The sequence below is a fragment of the Poeciliopsis prolifica genome, unplaced genomic scaffold (assembly GCF_027474105.1).
Source record: "Poeciliopsis prolifica strain line A6 unplaced genomic scaffold, Auburn_PproV2 SCAFFOLD102, whole genome shotgun sequence".
Taxonomy (NCBI): Eukaryota; Metazoa; Chordata; class Actinopteri; order Cyprinodontiformes; family Poeciliidae; genus Poeciliopsis; species Poeciliopsis prolifica.
Window position 1 is genome coordinate 340,316 of NW_026562477.1, and position 23,213 is coordinate 363,528.

General features: G+C 43.6%; 1 protein-coding gene across 1 annotated transcript in view; it reads left to right on the forward strand.

Annotated features, from left to right (window-relative positions):
• The first annotated feature begins 1,813 nt into the window (after window positions 1–1,813).
• Window positions 1,814–23,213, forward strand: part of LOC129354028 (VPS10 domain-containing receptor SorCS1-like) — a 137,586-nt gene continuing 116,186 nt past the window's right edge. Inside the window, 4 exon segments of the mRNA XM_055023510.1 lie at window positions 1,814–1,906; window positions 1,908–2,004; window positions 2,006–2,050; window positions 2,052–2,672. Coding sequence (XP_054879485.1) covers window positions 1,887–1,906; window positions 1,908–2,004; window positions 2,006–2,050; window positions 2,052–2,672 — 783 coding nt within the window. The 5' untranslated portion in view covers window positions 1,814–1,886.

Consider the following 23,213-nt stretch of genomic DNA (forward strand, 5'->3'; position numbering starts at 1 on the left):
ATTTGTTGCAGTTTCTGTGCAGACTTCCCTCCGGTGAGGTAATCGCATCTCCAGGCACCGTGTCCGTCCCTGATGGCTCACTCTGTGGCTCACTCTGTGGCTCACTCTGTGGCTCACTCTGTGGCTCACTCTGTGGCTCACTCTGTGGCTGCTGCTGCTGCTGCTGCTGCAGCTGCTGCTGCTGCTGCTGCTGCTGCTGCTGCTGCTGCTGCAGCTGCAGACGCTCATCAACATTGGCTGCTAACCTCCGGTGATCAGACACGCAGAGCTGCAGGGTCAATAAGAGATGAACTTTCATTGTTTCTGCTGACTTTTTGTGCCAGATAAATACATGATGTCCATTTTCTGGCCTAATTCAGGAAGCAGTGGCAGCCGCTGCATCAAACCAATCATCCTGCAGGGAGGCAGAGAAAAACTCCTTAAACACCCAATTACTCTTTAATAACTGCATAATATGTTGCTCTTAATTGGATACTTATTAATTTGTGGGAATGATCAGAGGCTCTTGGCTGCTGGAGGTCGTGATCAAGTGGGGATAAAATGATCAAAGCCAGTCTGCGGATTTAAAATGGATAATATGAAAACAAGCAAAAGAAATGAAATATTACCTTGCATATAGTAGAAATATGTAGCAATTTCTTGACCAGCAAACCTGATTGGACGAAATGAACGTTTGTCATTTCAGTTTTTTTGTTTTTAACATCTCTGGCATCAACTTTCTTTTATTTATTTCATTTCAGCAGCGAGCTTCTAACCCGGGATGTCAGAGGACTTGATAAGCACCAAACTGGGGGCGAAACCATTGCTCTTAGCAGAGAACTTCCTGTTGCATTTCAAAATAAGAGTAACATTAACAGTAGGGATTTTACAGAGATGCTTAGAAGTGGGGAGGGTTAACAGTTGACACATAAAAAAAGAAAATGTTAGGATCTGTTCTGTGGTTTATTATTTTGCATCTCTTACTTCTTGCTGTTGGTTCTGCCTCTCTCTCTCTCTCTCTCTCTGTCTCTCTCTCTCTCTCTCGCTCTCTCTCTCTCACTCTTTTTCTCTCACACCTGCAGTCAGGTAGCCAATCAGCTCGCATGTTTTGCTTCTGCATTCTTTCCTGACCCTCCCAGTACTTTAGCACCTCTTTCTCAGTCACTCCTTGCTGGATCCTTCCATTACTCCCCTGGTTTTCCTGCTGTCTCCCTTCTGGCTTTTCCTTGTAAATTACTTCTGTTCCACTCCAGCTTCCAGTATTTTTGGAAGTTTTGTTCTTTATTTTTTCATAAAATCCACAAAACAACATTTCATCTGAAGCCTGATACATCTTCAAATATTCAATATGACAAAAAAAAAAAAAAAAAAAAAAGAAGAAAAAAAAGATCTGTTTTGGTACTGGAATAACATAAAACTGAGTTTTTACCTGAGTTTTTCCTTCCACTTATCTTCCCATCAATATGCTTGAAAGCAGAAGTCTGTGGACTTTTGACACTTCCTGACTGGAACAGATATGAGAAACATTCCTGATTAAAAATATTAAGTTTAATGTGAAATAAAAATGTTCTGATTAAGTGAATTTAAACATTTCTTCACTGTAAACCAAATAGATCAAAACTAATAAAGACTAGAGATATATCACTATGTATAATTGTATATTTTAATATATACTGAAATTAATAACCAAGTCTTTACACACAGGATCTTATCGGGATTATTTGTCATCAGGAGGAAGATTAAAAAGCTGCAACGGGAGACAAATAAATCGAGCAAATACCAAAAATAATTCTCCTGAAACGTGAAGGGAAAAAGTGAAGCAGAGAAAATCTGAGAGTTTTAATGAAGCTCGACCAAATGGTGGGAAACAGACAGACAGACGCAACATTGTTCTCCGTCTCGGAGTGATGCAGCTCCTCCCTCTGCGCGGGGCTTCATTTCATCAAATCCTTCAACTTGGACCACTTCGGCTCAGTCGCACTTTGGACTCCACCGCATTTGGCTCCAGCGCCGCAACTTGCAGCAGTTTGTTTCTCCTCCACATCGAGCTCAGAACCTCCCGGACAGGCAGAGAAGACTCCCAGCATCCGCTGCATCCTGTTCTGCCCCCAGCGATGGAGACGGAGGTCAGGTTCTGCCCAAAGTGGCACGGCGCGCTCCGGTTCGGGCTCTTCCTCCTCCTGTCCGGCTTGCTAGGCGTCGCCGAAGCTGAGATAACCTGCAGGTCATGCCGGGACGGGAATATGTGGTACGGCGCGCAGGAATTACTGCTGAGGGTGGAAACAAGTGGTCCCGCTGCCGGGCCAGTGGGGGAAGTTTTGGGGAGCGGAGACCGGACCGGGAGGGTCCCCTGCGAGCCGGGCCCCGCAGGATGCGCTCCAGACCGGAGGCAGCCGAAGCGGGAGCGGATTACAGGCAGCGGGAAAGTTTCCCAACACAGGGACGGTGTTGGTTCGACTCCACGGCGCTCCAGGAGGGACAGCGGCGGGGATGCAGTCAGCTCAGCCCCGGCAGAGGGAGCGGCGGCGGCGGCAGCGGCGGCCGGGCGCAGAGCGGCGCGCTGGAGCGGCAAGGAGCGCAGAGCGGCGGGCGCGCGGCAGGAGGAGTTAAAGCTCAACAGCTCCACGTTCGCCCTGACCGGAGACTCATCCCACAACCAGGCCATGGTGCACTGGTCCGGCCACAACAGCAGCGTAAGTCACACCTGCGCTGGTTGACATGCGTGTGCGTGCGTGACAGCGTGCGTGACAGGTGTGAGTAAGACCGAGTCCAGCGGAGAAACTCAACTTCTTTAATTAAAATGTTACGTCTTTGTGACATCAGCAGCCTGACCGCGGACACGTCATTAGTCAGGATTACATCTGGACGCTTGATGAACTGCTGGACCTGAACTCCTGCAGGCCGAGCTGAGGATGATGACAGGATGAATGACAGGATGAATGAAAGGATGAATGAAAGGATGAATGTGAGGCTGATGACAGGATGAATGTGAAGCGGGTGACAGGATGAATGACAGGATGAATGTGAGGCTGATGACAGGATGAATGAAAGGATGAATGTGAGGATGATGACAGGATGATGACAGGATGAATGTGAGGCTGAATCTGAGGCTGATGAGAGGATGAATGTGAGGCTGATGACAGGATGAATGTGAGGATGAATGACAGGATGATGACAGCATGAATGAAAGGATGAATGTGAGGCTGATGACAGGATGAATGTGAGGCTGATGACAGGATGAATGTGAAGCGGGTGACAGGATGAATGACAGGATGAATGTGAGGATGAATGACAGGATGAATGTGAGGATGAATGTGAGGATGATGACAGGATGAATGACAGGATAAATGTGAGGATGATGACAGGATGAATGAAAGGATGAATGTGAGGATGATGACAGGATGAATGAAAGGATGATGACAGGATGAATGAAAGGATGAATGTGAGGATGATGACAGGATGAATGAAAGGATGATGACAGGATGAATGAAAGGATGAATGTGAGGATGATGACAGGATGATGACAGGATGAATGTGAGGCTGATGACAGGATGATGACAGGATGAATGTGAGGATGACAGGATGAATGACAGGATGAATGAAAGGATGAATGTGAGGATGATGACAGGATGAATGAAAGGATGAATAACAGGATGAATGTGAGGCTGAATCTGAGGCTGATGACAGGATGATGACAGGATGAATGTGAGGCTGATGACAGGATGAATGACAGGATGAATGAAAGGATGAATGTGAGGATGATGACAGGATGAATGAAAGGATGATGACAGGATGAATGTGAGGCTGAATCTGAGGCTGATGAGAGGATGAATGTGAGGCTGATGACAGGATGAATGTGAGGCGGATGACAGGATGAATAACAGGATGAATGTGAGGATGAATCTGAGGCTGATGTGAGGCTGATGAGAGGATGAATGAGAGGATGAATGTGAGGCGGATGACAGGATGAATGTGAAGCGGGTGACAGGATGATGACAGGATGAATGTGAGGATGAATGTGAGGCGGGTGACAGGATGAATGTGAGGCAGATGACAGGATGAATGTGAGGCTGATGACAGGATGAATGTGAGGCGGATGACAGGATGAATAACAGGATGAATGAGAGGATGAATGAGAGGATGAATGTGAGGCGGATGATAGGATGATGACAGCATGAATGAAAGGATGAATGTGAGGCTGATGACAGGATGAATGTGAAGCGGGTGACAGGATGAATGACAGGAGGAATGTGAGGATGAATGACAGGATGAATGTGAGGATGAATGTGAGGCAGATGACAGGATGAATGAGAGGATGAATGACAGGATGAATGTGAGGCAGATGACAGGATGAATGAGAGGATGCATGAGAGAATGAATGAGAGGATGAATGAGAGGATGCATGAGAGAATGAATGAGAGGATGAATGAGAGAATGAATGACAGGATGAATGTGAGGCGGATGACAGGATGAATGAGAGGATGCATGAGAGAATGATGATAGGATGAATGACAGGATGAATGAGAGGATGAATGTGAGCTGCAGCGGGTTTCCGGTCACCATGCAGGCTGTGAGAAGCTGATGTTTCTCAGCCTCTCTTTCCTCAGGCAGCAAAGTTTCTGCTGGACGTGACGTTTGGGCTTCAGGGGAGGAGCAGCAGCTCTGCTGACGTTAGGGTCAGAGGTCAAATTCTACCTTTAGGACTCTTGTGAGAGCTTGAATCCAAATGAAAAAAGAAAGATTCCTACCAAAAGCTCCAGTTGAATTATTGATCAGAATTTTGCTCAGCTTGTCATTTTTTATTTAGAAATATTCACAGTTAAAAATATTTTTCAGACTTTTCTGAAATTCACAGATTAAAAAAAAATTAATTAGAAATTTAAAATATATTTTTGAATAGTCTGTAAAGCAGAAAAACAATTTTAAAAGACTGACGTTTGTCTGTTATTCACATTTTAGTCTAAAAACACAAACATAAATATAATTAATATAAAAAATGTGTTTTATTGTGTTGATATTTTTACCTGGTTAAAATATCTGCAGTTGAATGATGGTGCCGCAGTCAGGTGAGGTTCTGTTTCCTCTCTGCCGTTTCTCTGCTCTGCTGCTGGATTCATGTAAAGCAGGTCAGACACAAACTGGCCTTTGTGCTTTATTTTTGTTCCCTCTTCAGAGATGAGAAATGAAGTGAGAGGAGGGAAAAAGTTTTAGGGTGACCTTCCCTTCCAAAGGCGTCAACTTAATGAGACGAACTGGAATAAAAACAATGTGAGGAAACGGATGTGAGCCGTCCCATTCCCGCTGCGTGAAGTAAACCACTACCAAGCAAAAATATATAGGATGAAAGCTGAAAAGTTTTATTTAAAAATATCTAAATTATGCATGTTTTATTCATAAACGGACAGAAAAAAAGTTCAACTATTTGATTGCAATTAATATTTTTACTATTTGAAATGACTAATTTGAATGATTGAATATAAAATTAAAGCTGGTTAATAAAGTAAAGCTTTTACTCTATGGAGGCATAAAATAAGCCCTTTATACATACTGAGTATTAAAAGTTTATTTACTTATATATAACATAACTACAGTGTGCAATCAGAATAAACAAACTACTTTAGATTCATTCTGATCTGCAGATTTATGAATCTTTGGCTTTCATAAATTAATCCCATTTCAAGGATGAGTTGAGATTCTCTGTGTTGAATCTTCATATCAACTTTGATGCCAAAGTCAAAATAGTCTTTCATTAGTGATGATGAATGCAGATAATGTAGCATTGCATCACCTGAGCAGGTCACTGGTTAAAACAGGGACTGGGCCAAATTCTCCACCAAGTGGAACCTCAGAGAAACAAACCTGAACATCTCAATATGCAGATATTATGTATTGCATGGAGTTCAGCAGACTCATCAGGTGTTTGCTGATTGCTGCTGCCGCTAGTCTGATGGAGCACTGTGGGGGCGGAGCTGTGCAGGAAGAGGCAAAGCAGGAATGAAGGCACCTCTGAATGACTGAAACAGGAAGTTCACGGATTGTTCAAACATTATTAAACATTAATAAAGCAACTCCAACTCCAGGTATGTTTTTATGAGGAAATTATGCAACAATTAGTTTTGTTAGCCGACAGTTGGCCTTTGTGGAGCGAGAAATAACTCAGAATTTACTGAAGGACATTCAACAGTTGAAGTAGAAAATTAGTCAAATTATTTAGAATTTGCAGGCAGTGAAATGTGAAAAATCCACCCGTCTTGTTGCTTTGCTTTTATTGTGAAGTAAAAAAACCAATAAAAAAATGAAACTGATTATCTGTAGAAGCAAACAGACAAAATCACATTTTCCTCTTTTTAGTTCCATCAATATGTTTTCTTATGCACAAATCTGAAAGCAGCCATACAGTTAGATCTGTTTGGCAAAACAATAATTAGCTGCTGTTCCTCGACTTGAATGTCTGAAATAAGGAAAGAGCCGACGTGGAGAAAGCGGCGCTGTAGCTGTAATGGGTAAACAGCCGTGTTGGTCTGAGCTGCTGTGTAAACAACGCGGCGCGGCGCGGTGCGGCGCGGCGCTGAAGTGAGAGCGATGCAGATAAGGGCCGCCATGCTAATATTTAACCTCCCAAGCGTTTCAACGCTCTCGTCTCCGAGCCGACCCACGTCACTGCAAGCCTGTTTGGTCCCATGTAATTATGACTCATGAAAAATTGGCCACAGGAGTGAAATCAGCTGCGTACCGTGAACAGACGGAAACAGAAGCACCAGATCCACTGAATGGAGAATTCTGCTTTCAGTAAATCACAGCAATATGACAATTTAATAGGATTTGGCCTGTCAGCCCTGCTCTGCCTTTTTATCTTCATTTATGTTTGGCTAGGAGTGCTGTTTTAAAATGCTGTTGCTTTTCGCTCTCCACAGCTTATTTAAGGTACATCATGTGTTTACAACCTGAGTTTTATGTTCTAAATCACAGCTGTTGTATTTATAGAGCATATTAATAATTTTATTCCTTCGGTTTGATGGTGCTTGCGTTCCTGCCTGTGACACGGTGCAGAGGAACAATCGGGGAACCTGTTGTGTGTCGGCGTGTAGGTGGACAGCGCAGCGTCGCAGGATGGAGGAAACATCCAAAGATTACGACCTTCGGCTGCGGAATCAAGAAAACTTGTTCATTGTCAGATCTGTCACTGAATCGTTTGATGAATCTCTTTAAGAAAAGATGGAAAATAGTGGGATTTACTGCAGATGTGTTGTCAGGTAATGAGAACTTATAAAATTAGAGTGATTATTCATACAGTGGAGGTCAGAAGTTTACATTCACTCATCTGTTTTCTCAGCCGTGGCTCTGAAAGGCCTCTGGCTTTGTTCTGCCTGATCGTTTGACTGCTCTCCAAAAATCCTTCAAGATTGAAGAGGTTCACTTGCCTTCCTGGCGAACCTGCATCACACATCCATTGTTAATAGGATTGATGTCAGCAGAGTTTCAGAAGGTCGGTCCATTTGAAAACCAGGTTTGGAACATTGTGCAGCTGCATCAGCTCATCGCAACATGAAGAAGGTTCTTTGTTCTTTGGTGGCAACGAATTCATCCAAACATAAATCTGCTCCAAGTTGCCAAATATCGCAGTTTTTGTCTCTCCAGCCATTTGTGACTGGCCATGACAGAACCAGGCCCTGCTCGCTCAGACGCATTTTCAGTTGTTTCCAGATTAGGAAAGATTTGATTCTAAACTGTTTAATGATGTCAAACACAGAATCACAAAACTATTTAAAGACTAGATGAATGTCGGGACTCTGCAAACAGGATTAGTGAGAAAACAGATCTGAAAGTTTCCAAAGAATCCTCCCTGATGTTTAATCCCACCGCCCACCATCCACTGTCAACTGGTTGGACTGGGAAGATGTTCGGCTGCCAGTTTCAGCTTCAGGGTTTTCATGTTGGTGGCTAAATATGACTTCATCTGACATCACTGCAGCAGATTCTACTTTAAAGCAAGTTCTAGTTCTACGTTGTTCCTGAATATCCTAACAAGGAAGTCTATGGAAATATTTACCTCCTTTAAAGCCTAAATTAGACAAAAAAGAGGCAAAACTAACACAGATTTCCAACAAAAACAACTCCTGGATCTCCACTACATTAAATGTGGTAGAAAATCCTCAGCTGACCTCGACGACCTCCTCGCTCAGCGCAGTGATGTTCGCGGCCTGTGGAGCCCAGCAGCTTCCTGCTGTGCTTTTACTCCACATTTTAAGAAAAGCAGCATGAAAGCTGGAAATGGTAACCAAAAAGAAGCAAATTTTTGTTCTTTTTCCTGCTGATGAAACAGACAGAGAGAAACGAGACTAATGGAACAAATATCTGCTGCCTTCATGTTCCTGGCAGGAGAGTCGTGGAAAAAAAGGTTACAGGTAAAGAGCACTCTCTTAGGGAGCTGTGGCATATTGCTCAGATGGATGTAAGACATGCAGGGGGCCGCATTATTTACATTATGAAATGTCAGGCATTAAGTACTTCAGCCTGTCACTCAGAAGGATTGGGACTGACGTGTGTCTGTCAGGAGAAGTTTCAGCTCCTGCAGACATGCAGCAACCTGCAGTGGAAGGAGTCCAATCGAAGCAGAGACATCAGAAAACGATGCTCAGTGGCAGCATGTGGCGTCTGGATTTCTAATGCACAAACAGACGCAAAATATCAAAAGAGCTTGTAACAGATTAATGAGGTGTCGGTCACATGACGGCCTCCGAAGGGGTGCGAGAAACTCACTGACTCATATGCTGCCTCAGTCTCAGTCTCACACGTCTCCCTGCTCTGCTGAGGGAATCTATATTTGCATCCCCACCACCATGGCAACACCCCACTTCCTCCAAACCCCAAATTCACGTGTGTTCGGTTTTATCACTGCTCTGGGAAAAGCGATCATAACCCATAGTGATCATAGTGATCATAAACCATAGAGATCATAACCCATAGTGATCATAGTGATCATAACCCATACTGATCATAGTGATCATAAACCATAGAGATCATAACCCATAGTGATCATAACCCATAGTGATCATAACCCATACTGATCATAGTGATCATAAACCATAGAGATCATAACCCAAAGTGATCATAACCCATAGTGATCATAGTGATCATAACCCATAGAGATCATAACCCATAGTGATCATAACCCATACTGATCATAGTGATCATAAACCATAGAGATCATAACCCGTAGTGATCATAACCCATACTGATCATAACCCATAGTGATCATAGTGATCATAAACCATAGAGATCATAACCCATAGTGATCATAGTGATCATAAACCATAGTGATCATAACCCAAAGTGATCATAACCCATAGTGATCATAGTGATCATAACCCATAGAGATCATAACCCGTAGTGATCATAAACCATAGAGATCATAAACCATAGTGATCATAACCCATAGAGATCATAGCCCATAGTGATCATAGTGATCATAACCCATAGAGATCATAACCCATAGTGATCATAGTAATCATAACCCATAGAGATCATAACCCATAGTGATCATAACCCATAGAGATCATAACCCATAGTGATCATAGTGATTATAACCCATAGAGATCATAGTGATCATAACCCGTAGAGATCATAACCCATAGTGATCATAGTGATCATAACCCATAGTGATCATAGTGATCATAACCCATAGAGATCATAACCCGTAGTGATCATAACCCAAAGTGATCATAACCCATAGAGATCATAACCTGTAGAGATCATAACCCATAGAGATCATAGTGATCATAACCCATAGAGATCATAACCCATAGAGATCATAACCCGTAGAGATCATAACCCATAGTGATCATAGTGATCATAACCCATAGTGATCATAGTGATCATAACACATAGAGATCATAGTGATCATAACCCATAGAGATCATAACCCGTAGTGATCATAACCCAAAGTGATCATAACCCATAAAGATCATAACCAGTAGAGATCATAACCCATAGAGATCATAGTGATCATAACCCATAGAGATCATAACCCATAGAGATCATAACCCGTAGTGATCATAACCCATAGAGATCATAACCCATAGTGATCATAGTGATCATAACCCATAGTGATCATAACCCATAGTGATCATAACCCATAGAGATCATAACCCACAGAGATCATAACCCATAGAGATCATAGAGATCATAACCCATAGAGATCATAGTGATCATAACCCATAGAGATCATAACCCATAGAGATCATAACCCACAGAGATCATAACCCATAGAGATCATAGTGATCATAACCCATAGAGATCATAACCCATAGAGATCATAACCCGTAGAGATCATAACCCATAGTGATCATAGTGATCATAACCCATAGTGATCATAGTGATCATAACCCATAGAGATCATAGTGATCATAACCCATAGAGATCATAACCCATAGTGATCATAACCCAAAGTGATCATAACCCATAGAGATCATAACCCGTAGAGATCATAACCCATAGAGATCATAGTGATCATAACCCATAGAGATCATAACCCGTAGTGATCATAACCCATAGAGATCATAACCCATAGTGATCATAGTGATCATAACCCATAGTGATCATAACCCATAGTGATCATAACCCATAGAGATCATAACCCACAGAGATCATAACCCATAGAGATCATAGTGATCACAGTGATCATAGTGATCATAACCCTGGTGAATCTGCATCATTCATGTATATTTGGTTCTGAAGTTTTGAGTGTCTGCATGCAGCCGTGGTTCCCCACACCTGCAGGAAACTCTGGCTGCTCAAACGTAAAATGTTTGAACTAGAAGTTTGAATCATTATTGTGCTACGTTTCACAAACTGCTGTCTGCTTGATTCAGCCTGGTCTATTCTCTCCACTGTCGCCATGTGCTTGCTGAGGATCAGGGATTGGTGCAAAGTGACTGACTCAGTAAAACGAGCTGCTCTAATAGGAAACCAGCTGAATCCTGAGTCTTTGCTTCATTCGGTTTGATTTCAATCTGACTACAATGCGATGAAGCTCAATGAATCAGAATATGTGTTAATGCTACTTGTACTACATTAAGTCTGAGGTCTATGAAGACACTCCAATCACTGACAGCAGTGAGCTACATTGTAGCCACAGCTGCCCGGGGCAGACTGACAGGGTGAGGCTATCGTCCCGTCTGCCCTGCCAGCAGCAGGCGTGGGGCTCGTCCAGTATCCTGCAGGCTGCCGGTTCGAAGCCCGGCCTCCTGAGCTCTTACAACTTCCAGGGCAGAAACTTCATCGGCATCAAGCAGCTTTCTGCATGAGTGGGTCTAATTTGGTCGTTTTGTGAAGGGACTGCAGATGATGACTTAATCTGGTTTGACATCAGAATTTATTTGGTGTTAAAGTCAGAGTCTCGTTGATGTCTGAATTGAGTTTTGCTGTGTAATAGAGCGCTGAACTGTTTCTATTTTAGCTCAGTCTGATCTTTACTCAGCTACAGGCTGCACACATTAAGCAGCAGAGCCTCCTAAACATCCATTTCCTTTTGTTTTCACACATTTATTACAGATTATTTGTCATTTTGTCAGAGCCTCATCATCTGTAACGAGTCCTACTGTCACTGAGGCGACTTTACTGCCGCAGCTTAGAGAAGCTCAGTTTCCCCACATCAAATATCCAATTTCCAATATCACACCTAAAATATAATCAGGTTTTAAAACCAGCAAATTAAGTTCAGTCATTGTAAATTTGACTATTTATGGAAATCAATAACATCTTTATCTGAACTTTATATGACCTTTTCTAGCCACGTTAAATGAATCAGAACAAATCAATATGTTGGTTTGATGGGAAATTGGAAACAAAGTCGGTTAATGTTTTTTTTTTGTTTTTTGAACCAACCCAGCTGGCTGCAGCAAACGGGCCTGAATGATCATCATGACAGCAGCAGAACTCTGGACGATCTGATTACATTTGCACAACGTTATCCAATATTTGTTTGTAGGGATGTTTTTATGATCCACCATAAATTCTGAGCCTCTCAGGATGACCTGTCATGGCTGCACTTTGTTTCTGGGCACAAAATGAGTCCATTGAGGAGGTTTGAGGAAAGGCGGGTCCATCCTGCCTCCTCCAGGAGAGAAACCGGGAGCTGAGCGGAGAAACTGCCTCCATCCGGACTCAGAAAGGCTCAGAAGAGCCTCTGAGATGTTTGGGTTTCTTCCTGGACCCGTCAGCCAGAACTGTGTTCATGAGTTCATCTGGATAGAAACGGTTTCTCCGTGTGGAGGTGAGATGAAATGTGCTCATTGTGTATCTTTAAGGCTTATTGTCATCATTTATGAAAAGGAGAAAACCCAAATGCAGAGTCAGGAGCCACATGGCAGCAATCCGCAGCAACTCGCAGCAATCCGCAGCAACCCGCAGCAACTCGCAGCAATCCGCAGCAACCCGCAGGTACCTGAGATCATTTGAAATGCAGAGCAGGAAACGTTTCCCAGCAGGAAATCCAGAAACACCAACCAGACGAGAAGACTGCAGAGAATCCAGAACAATCAGTTCTTAGAAAACAGAGATGATTACAGCCGAGGAAACCAGCAGCAGTTTCAGCTGCTTGAATATCACACATTAACACAAGAAATATAGAAATATGAAATATGGCGCCGAAGAGGGCAGGTTCAGAACAGACAAGCAGCGCAAACAGAAGAGACCGAAAACTTGTAAAAACAAGACTTTCAGCTAAACATATATTTTTATTTAATATGATGCTGGGGAATTAAATTCAGCACAAATCCATCTACTAAATTGAAGGCTGCAGTTGTGACCTGATTATTATCACGATGAGATCCAGTGATGATCAATTTTCTCTCAAAAACTATCAGCAAAGGTAATGAGAGCCTGAAAATAACCTGCCACCGAGCAAATGAAAGAAGAGCAAATCAATCATCGGCTTTAACCGACTTCAAGGAGAATCTTAGAAAACACTTCATGCCCTGTTCCATAAAGTATTTTAATGTTCATGTTGCTGTGTAAAATATATTTCATTGCTTTGTTGCCATTTTCCAAATTTCTACTGAAGATATTATTCATTCATAGAAGAAAATAATTCTGCACAATGAGCCTGTAATTCAAATGAATCATATTTTAAAAGCATTTTATACAAAATACTAATAATGTCAATCAGATCTTATGAAAATAGGAAACAAAGCAAAAATAAATAAATACTAAACCAATTTCATTAGAATAATACAGGTAACATGTGGAGTAGGGTGTTTTATAAAATGTGTACTTTGAATAGACCAGATATTTATCAGAGGTTGTGGGTAAAAATTACTTAAAAACAAACTTCTTTCAAAAGAGAAAAGGTCAAATTGTTCTGGAATCATCACTGCAGACGTTAATAACGATTTTTAAGGCGTCAGTAAATGTTAAAGGGAAAAATGCATGAAATAAATAGTGAATTTAATTCTGTCTGTTTTGATTTAGAAATAATAAAACCTTAAGACGTGAATTTTAAGTAGTAGTCAGGTTATGGCTGCATAATAAAATGCTTTGATTGCAGATGTTTGCTGTTTGAAATGAATTGAAGCTGCTGCTTTATTGAAAATGTTTAAGTGTCAGCAGCTGAACTGGATCTGGTTTTTATTTCATGATGATTTTCTCTCATTGCCTCCTGTGTTGCATCTCTTTCAGCTCACTAACATGCACCTTGTGTCTTGGCCACGCTCCTCTCGTGTCGTGCTGCAATTACAATGCGGGCTTCCAAATCAGGTTGTGAACATCCAATTTTAATGTGAGCCGAGTCTAATCTGTGTGCCTTCAGACCTGTTAGTTAGCACATCCTGCTGAGAGGAGAGATTTAAGCAAACGAGCAGAAAAGACACGTTGCAGCGGCGGCGGCGCTGTGTGGGCTAAGCGATCCCGGGTGCGCGGCTGCCGGGGAGAGATCGGGAAGGCGGATGCTGTCACGCTCCGGTGAGCAGCGCTTACTCGCCCTCCGTCAGGCTCGGAGAGGCTCTGGGTCTCTCTGTCTTTATAGCTGCAAACTCCCCCAGTGACTCCCACACAAATAACTCCTTATTTCCCTCGGTGTGTACTTGCATGCTGTTAAACTCTCTGCTGTCGTCTCTTGGCTGAAACTAAACATTTTTACAGGTTCTATTATCAGACAGGCGTCACATTTGCAGACTTTATTTAAGCACACACCAGCAGACCCAACCGACCAGCCAGCAGAACCGCCCTGATTGCTCCTGCCATTCTTTGGTTTTCAATAATCCAGCAGGCACCGTTTCCTTTTTGTGTTCTTTGCTTTGCAGTCGACTCAATTTACGACCTCGTCAATTTGCAGCAAGTAGGCAGGAGGAGAAAAATCAGCCTCTCCGCTTTGTTCAGGCAGCTCAGGGCTCCAAGGATTATTTCCTGCTTCTGAATGTTAGTAACTGTTGAATCTGGAAGCTATTTACTCTAAAAGACAGTTTTAGTAGTTTTGTTAAAGCTGTTGCAGTCGTACAACAGGAGCCAGAGGGTGAAGCTGCTGTTCACCAATCTGTTGGACAAATTTCTCAAAACTAGCTTGACATGAATATTTTTATTATATTTATCAACGAACAGCTTTACCTTTAATTACATCTTTAAATTCAGTCCATCCATCCATCCATCCATCCATCCATCCATCCATCCATCCATCCATCCATCCATCCATCCATCCATCCATCCATCCATCCATCCATCCATCCATCCATCCATCACATCCTCTCGATGTGGAGAAGCGGTGACTCCACTCTGGATCCTCCCTGATGGTTCTCTAAGGGAGAACCCAGGAACCCTGTGGGGGGGAGGCCATCTGAGCCACTGGCCTCTGGGATCTCAGCAGACTGAGATGTCACTGCAGACGCAGCACCGATCCGCCCGTCAATCTTCCAGCACATTTTTCCTCATTTGTGAACAAGACATTTAAACTCCTCCACTTTGGGCAGGACCTCGACCCAGAAAAGGCACTATGTCCTTTTCAGTTTGTAGAGGATGAGTCTCAGATTTGAAGGTGCCGATTTTCATTCAACCGCTTCACCAAAACAAGCCGAAACCTTGGCTGTGCCGAGAAACCACGTCCTTCAAGGCCATGAACAGAATCTGGGACAAAGCACCACATTGGCAGAGTCCAGCTCTCCCTAGAAACAAGCCTGACTTACAAAGATCTGACTTTATACCAGAACCTAACGGCCCAAACCAAGGGGCCTGGTACCCATCCTACTGACGAACCCCTGCGGACTCCCCGACCCTGCGGACTCCCCGACCCTGCGGACTCCCCGACCCTGCGGGATTCCCTGACCCTCAGGACTCCCCGACCCTCAGGACTCCCGACCCTCAGGACTCCCCGACCCTCAGGACTCCCCGACCCTCAGGACTCCCTGACCCTCAGGACTCCCTGACCCTCAGGACTCCCTGACCCTCAGGACTCCCTGACCCTCAGGACTCCCTGACCCTCAGGACTCCCTGACCCTCAGGACTCCCTGACCCTGTGGGATTCCCGACCTTTTCCAAGCCTCCTGAACCCTGCTGGGGTCCAAAGTTCTGAAACTGAAGGTTTCTCTCCGTCCAGGCAGAGTTCATCCAAGTCGTCAAACCGTTTATGTTTTCCACCACATTGCTGCACTTTGAGTTGCTGCCTCACATGCTGACAGTTTGCTGTTCATGTCTGATCTTAAGACAGTCACCAAAACGCCCAAAGAGGCTTGAAGGGCTTTTAAAATAGATTCCACTATTGAGTTTTATCAGATTAAAACGTTGTTTTGCCTTTCAATCATTTGCCTGTGATTCTCATGTAAAACTCTTTATGGACCCAATTTTAGCCTCACCCACAAAACCTGTTCCTGATTCTGTTCCAATGCAGAATGGTTCTTTCACATCATTGACTTTTCTACATAAAAATGACCAGAATTATTTTCCACTATCAGATTACTAGTTACCAGTATACTTCATGTAATTTATTGTGAAATGTGAAGTTAGAACTATGGCCCATATCTGTAGTTGCTGAAGGTGTTTACTGCCAGAAGGTGTTTGAGCTTCATAAAGTCATTTGGAAAAGATGTTTCTTCTGTGTGGCTCAGCACTTCTAATCCTGCCATTTGGATTTTTCATAAAAGCCTGTGATACAGGCTGTAAGGACGAGCTTCAGCCTTGTGCTGTGCAAACAGCTCGGTGTGTGTCCGTGCGATGCACTAATATCTCCCCACAAACATCCACACTCTGATTTTCTGCTGTGGTATTACTACCTCATTGCCCTCGACTGTGATTGACACTTTGATGTGAATGATGGTGAAGGAAGTAATGTGGTTAGAGAAGCTCTATACGCTATTAGGAAGGCATTGATGCAAGGCTTAGAGGCTGAGCTGAGAGGTAAAGCAAATCCACTGAGCAGATGTCTGAAAACATCATTTTAACACCACATGGACGATATTAAGAAAGTTAAGAATGACACAGAAATGCTTTGATTTGTTGGACAGAGTGTAGCTGATGCTCTCTGGCTGCTCACTTTCAGTTTGAGGCATGAGGATTCAATTACTGGCCACGGTGTTTATGTTATCTACCTTCTGTGAAAGCCGTTCCCCGAATGTAGCAATTCAGATTGACAAGAGTGATTCCTGCAGCTGTTTCAAGGACGCCACCGGTTCTTTTCCCCATCTCACACGTTGATCTGCTGCAGAATTGTACGGGACATTTCGGCGGCTCAAATTGGATCCTGGGCAATCTGTAAACCAGTGGAATGTGTCTGAAAGTGAAGATGAAAAAGGTCTTTTCAAGAACCTCCAGCACTTTGACTGAGAGCCACACGAGACGGCCGGTCAAGTTAATTGACCGAGTCTGATCAAACACAGAGACACGGAGTGGTGGAAATGGCTCCGAGAGAACTTGACTAAATGAGCAAGTCAAAAAAATTCAAGCAAACTTTTGACAAATGCAGGATCTTTCTTGACAAGCAGCTTTTTTCTCCTCTGACTTTGTGTTGCCCACTCACAGTCCGACATGATGCAGACCAAAACGCTTTGTGTTCAAAAGCAAAACCTAGACAGCTTTTCTCCTCCTTTCCTCGGCCTTTCAGAAAAACCCACACACTTCCTGCGCTGCATGCAAAAATGACCCAACATTACAATAAATGTTTTAACGAGTCAGATTCGCGCTGGGATTCATTATGATCAATAACTTTCTGCTTCTTGTACAAATGCTTCTGCGTTAGAAAAAGCATAACTCATGCCTTGCTTTTGATGACTTCGTGTCTCGATCAGGTTTGAAGTCTACAAAGTGTTTCTGTTCCTCTTGTCTGCCAGGGATCATCATCATGCTGGATGCAAAGTGTGTGTTGCACCTGTAAGTGTGTGTTGCATCTGTAAGTGTGTGTTGCACCTGTAAGTGTGTGTTGCATCTGTAAGTGTGTGTTGCATCTGTAAGTGTGTGTTGAATCTGTAAGTGTGTGTTGTTGTTGTTAATGGTTGCAGCCGTCAGACGAGTCACAGCTCCAGACGACGTTTTCTCTGAAAAGCCTCAATTTCTGGAGTCTTTCCCACAGGTCATGATGTTTCCATTATGCTGTTATCCCTTTCAATTAAGTGTATGGAAGGAGAAACATGCCAGTTGAAAGACTGAAAGCTGTGACCTTTGCAGGTAATATATGCTGAATTAACTGCTGTTAAACCCTGAGTGCATTTTTATTAGAAATATGTCTAAATCTCTTTAAAGGCAAATAAACTTTTCAGTGTTTCAAGATTTATTGCCAATAAGCCAAACAAATAAATATTCCTACATTTTGGGCCAGATATTGGTTTTGTTAGGGAGCAAACAGCAGATTTATGGTATGTTAAAACACCTGAATGAATATAGAATAAACAAGATTAGAATAAAAATAGACAATATCCTTTATTGTCCGCATGTAGATTTACCCAACAGTAAAATGATTTAAAAAAAAGCACAGTAAGGGCAAATTTACAGCATCTGAAAAATTATTCTGTACAGTCATTAAAATCGCACATGCAGAATAAAAGAAATCGACAACTGGGTAGAATGAATGAGAACTTTTATAACGTGTGAGCATAAAAATAACAGATTATTTAGAATAATCTGTGAGCATCAGCTCTGTGTCATCAGCTCTGTGTCATCAGCTCTGTCGATGCTGCTGGGAGGATCTGTGATGCTGCTGCTTGATGCACCCAGGATGCTGCAGTCCATCACTGATGCAGCTTCCTGCAGGGAGACAAAGACTCTTCCATCAGAAGTTCTTCTTTCTCTCAATGCCTGCGCTGGGTCAAAGGTCATCCTGGGACAGAGCTGGCCTTCCTGATGAGCTGGAAAACAGGTGGCTGTTCATACAGACAGAAACTCTGCAGCTCCTCCAGGGTTAGCCCGTCTGTGCTGCCTTAATGCCCTTCTTGTTGGCTCTGAGAACTTTGGTGCCCCCTGTTGGCAGGCTGGTTGTGGTATCAAGTTCTTTGTGTTTGATGATTATTTTGGGATGAAACGAGATTTAGACGTTTTTTGAACAACATTGCCCCAGACTTGTTCACAGGCCTCTGTGGTCTTCCTGGTTTGCTTGGTTGAGGAGTTTTAACAAAGCTGCATGGATGCTAACAGATCATGTGACCCTGAGTTCGCACCTGGTCAGACGTATCCCACTAAACCAGTAATTGATGGAACCAGAACGTTTTAGAGGCTTCGTAGCAAAAAGTGTCAATGTTTCAAGCTCAGAGTCGTTAGAGTATGTAGGATATTTTTGGCCACTTCAGTAGAAACTGTTCACGTTTCCAGAGCTTCAGTGTTACTGCTAACCACAGTGCAGCCATCTTTGCTTTTCCTCTTTTATTGTGTCACTAATTCAGAGGAATATTTTGCTCGACACCTGGTTCTGCAAAAACAAAGTAAATCACACTAATGAGACAACACTAATTAGTTAATGGCAATAAAGACTGATTGTTAAAATGTAACCTTTTCCCACAACTTCTGCAACGTCTGCAAGAAAAATATAGACATTTAATGGACGTCAAAATCCAATTTACCAGCACAGCAGTTAGGTGCTACATTTGTTGACAAAATTATTTAAATCGTGTCAGTTTGTTATCTCTTAAGAGGGATACTGGAATAAAAGCATTAGAAGAATCGTCTCTTCTGGTTCTGATTCATGTGTACCTAATTGATTTGGAGAATAACAACAAAGCCTAAGATGAGAATAATAGAGCCACTTTAATGTCTGCAATAAAGTCTTTCTAGCTACTTAGAATTAAATCCATTAAAACACTGATGTTAATTAATCCAACATACAGCATTCAAAATTCCCATTTCAATGTCTGACTAATAGTTGAGTGAGCTCGGCGGTACGGTGGAAGTGAATAATGCCACATTAGTGCCGCAAATTAACACAATGAATTTTAATTGGAGAGTCCGGCTGCGCTGCGCTGCGTTGCCATAATCAAGCCTTCATCCCTTAAAGATGATCTTTGTTGATAGGAAGGTGAAACAAAGACGTGAGGCTGCAACAGATCCGGCCTGCAGGCTGCAGAGCGTTTGGTTCTGCATCGGCTGACAGCTTGTCTTCCACCTGCTGTACCAACCTGCTGCAGGGAACGCGCTGCACGCCATGAGCTAACGCTGCCTGACTGAGAAGAAAACTGGAATTACCAACAAAGATTCTCTCTGTTTCCAGGTGGTCTGAGTTAAGAGACTCGATTTTGTTGCATTTTATTATAAATAACACCGATACAATTTGGACTGAACAGAAAAGTGTTCAATTTTTATGACTCAGAGATAGATGAGAGAAATAACTGGAAATATAAAATAATATTAAACTTGGTAAATCATGAATAACATAAGTAATCTACATAAAAGCTGATGAATCTGAACTATTTAGGTTACCAGTTTGATTTCATGGACTTTATTCAGCAGATTTATAAGGAAAGTTTTGTTTCACCTGTAATCTCACCAGTGGCCACTAGGCGGCACCTCCAGGGAACAGTGACCTTTCAGTGACCTTTCAGTCCAGGACTCTTCTGGATGTGAATGAAACCTGCAGGTATTAGCAGGCAGCTGTTAGCTTGACTTCACCCTGAGACTCAGATGTTCTGGGTCTCAGGGTGACTCAGAACGTCAGGGTTAGGCGCCAGACCCTAACCCTGAGACGTTCTGGGTCTCAGGGTTAGGGTTAGAGTAAGGGGGTTAGGGTAGGGTTAAGGTTAGGGTTAGGGTTTTTGTGTCTCCGGTGTGTCAGACCAGAGACACAAAAACAACGACACGGTTTATTTTTTACCAAACTTGAACCACTTCGATTCGAAGCAATCTGGACTAAAATTTGGATGAAAACAGTTAAGACTTGTAAAAATAAATTCTTTTGTGAACATTTGATAATACAGAATATTCAATGTACTGCAGATTTTCTGAACTCTGATCCAGAACCGCCTGGGCGGCTTCGGGCTGCGTCCCTGGGCGGCTTCGGGTCTGGGGGTGGCTGTACCCTGGTTTTTGGGGTTTGGGGTACACTAGCTGTCCGGGTGGTTCTCTAGTTCCTGGGTTACCAGACTCAGTTCTTTCCTGCCCGTGTTCTTCCATACTGCTGATACAAGTACAAAAATATTTGTTACACAGCATTAAAGTAAACGTTTGTGAAAAGGCTAACCAGAATGCTACACTCTGTGCGAAGCACCCGGATCAGTTCTGCGATGTGTGCAGACCACAACGCGCCTCTAGAGCTGCATGAAGCAGGAAGTCTTACCTTCGGAAAATAAACTCCCTCCGTCTTTCTGGCAGGCCCATCTGTGAATGTTGTCATCCTTGAGAAGTCGCACCAGGGACAGATGAAGACATCTGGAGGTGCAGTCTCTGCCACATCTGCTGATGTCTCAACACATTTACCTCAACGCTGTCATTAGCCGCTGAATTACCATGTATAACTAGGATGCTGCTTTGATCGGCCCTGCTTCCTCGTGTCCCGGCTTTTCATGGTAGCACCCGGCTATCATAGCCCATTAGACAACAACAGAGTCGGGCTGTCGGCGCCGGACCCGCAGGAGCGTCAGCACAAGGTGTTTGGAAAAATGTCCACCTGCTTTAAACAGCTCCAGCGGAGGGTAACAGCCCCTTTGTATTTATGAAATATGTTGGTGTACATATCTATTGAATAAGATTGGGCTGTATTCACTTATTGGTCCTTGTTGTCTCTCTAAACCAGCTTATGGTGCTGAGTTACAGTTCCATACGATGGAGGTTTGTGTTGTTAGTCACGTCTCTTCACTAACATGTCAGATTATTATAAATTCATGGTTTCTGGTGGAAACACTTAAAGCTTCTGAAGTGAATCTAAATGCAAGGCTGCAAAGGAAATCATGATCATACAACCATAATCAGTACTTTATGGGTTTTCCTTTTTATTTTCAGTTCCCAAAATAAAAAGGAGAAAATTTGTGTAAAGTGGCAGAAACTGAAAGTTTGACTTTTGGTATCTTTTTCTCTTAATAATCCAACTTTTGAACTAAAAGGTTTATCAGATGTTCTTCCTCTGAAGTTGCTCTATTATTAATAGTTTATTTGTTGTCAGTTCAGACATCATAAACTCTGTTGCATTGGGACATTCATGAACTTTGTTTTATTTGGCTTAATGGAGGAGAAATGTAATTTGTGTAATAGTGCATTTGCTTTAACGTGCAAAAATTGTATGAAATGCAAGAAATATCTGCAAGGTTCTGTTTCTGGGGAAAAATCATTGTTGTAAATAATCTTAATATCAAAGAAACGTTGATGGATTATTCAGAAAGCAGAAACCTTGGCAGCACTATGATGCTGTAATTCCTGCCTGAAGCTCTGACATTTAATACGCTCCCAGTAACAATACGGAGAAAATATCAGACCTTCTGATACATAAATCTGACTCACGGTTCCGTTTTCCTTCATGTTTCGAATCAGAGACACAAAACCATCTGAGAACTGGAAGCTTTATTTCTGATTAAGACGATTCAATTCTCATTCATCTCCTCTTCATTAGAGATAAAAAGACATGACTGAAAACGTTGTAATGTACCAGTTGATCTGCCATACAGTGACTCTTTAAACACACTGTACATATGGAACAGGAATAATAATTATTTGGGGTTTTGATTGTTACGCTTTAATTATGTTTAAAGACTTAATTATGTGAATCCAGGAGGGACAGACGGTCCTCACAGGTCCACAAATCATCTCAACGAGGTAAAAACTCATTAAATAGAGATACACAAAGTAGTTGTTATATATGATGGACTCCAAGAGTGGATATTATTTCCGTTGTTCTCACACAGGTTGAGCTGCTGAGAGCAGAGACTCACATCGTCATGGTGAGCAGCGATTGGTGCAGAGGAGGCAGGCGAGGACCTTCAGGCAGTTCAGGTCTTAAAGAACCTGCAAAAATGAAAGAAATAAGTTCAGTTGTTGGGTTGAGCAGAGCGAGGATTCAGAAACTTAGAAAGAACCAATCTACTGAGTTAGAGGAACGAACTGTGACCGGTCCAGAGGACTGCTTACATTCAGTCCAAAAATATCTATAAACTGCAATTAAAATGAGAATATTAGGCAGAAACAGGCTAACGTCATGAAACCAGGTGGTTCTGGTCGAAGCTCAGTAGTTATTCTGTATTTTACGGAAAGCATCCTGCCCACATTTTTTATAGCCCATTTTTTTATAACCCACTCATGAACATGAGTCTCCTGCTGAGATCCTGTCTGTCTGAACCTTTGCTCAGCCTGGTCAGCATCCAGCCGGCGGCGCCACGCTGACTGACCGGTTCTGTCCAAGTCAGAGCCGGATCGCTCCACGAGAGGCAAACTGCCAGCGAATGTCCTGGCCACCCTGCAAGGGGCTGGGGCCCGGGGGCCAGGGGCCGAGGGCCGGAGCTGGCGCTGGGGGCCGGGCTGGGGGCCGGGGGCCAGGGGCCGAGGCCGGAGCTGGCGCTGGGGGCCGGGCTGGGGGCCGGGCTGGGGGCCGGGCTGGGGCCCGGGGGCCAGGGGCCGAGGGCCGGAGCTGGCGCTGGGGGCCGGGCTGGGGGCCGGGCTGGGGGCCGGGCTGGGGCCCGGGGGCCAGGGGCCGAGGGCCGGAGCTGGCGCTGGGGGCCGGGCTGGGGGCCGGGCTGGGGCCCGGGGGCCAGGGGCCGAGGGCCGGATGGCGCTGGGGATCCAGGGGCCCGGGCTGGGGGCCCGGGGGACCAGGGCCCGGGCTGGGGGCCGGGGGACCAGGGCCCGGGCTG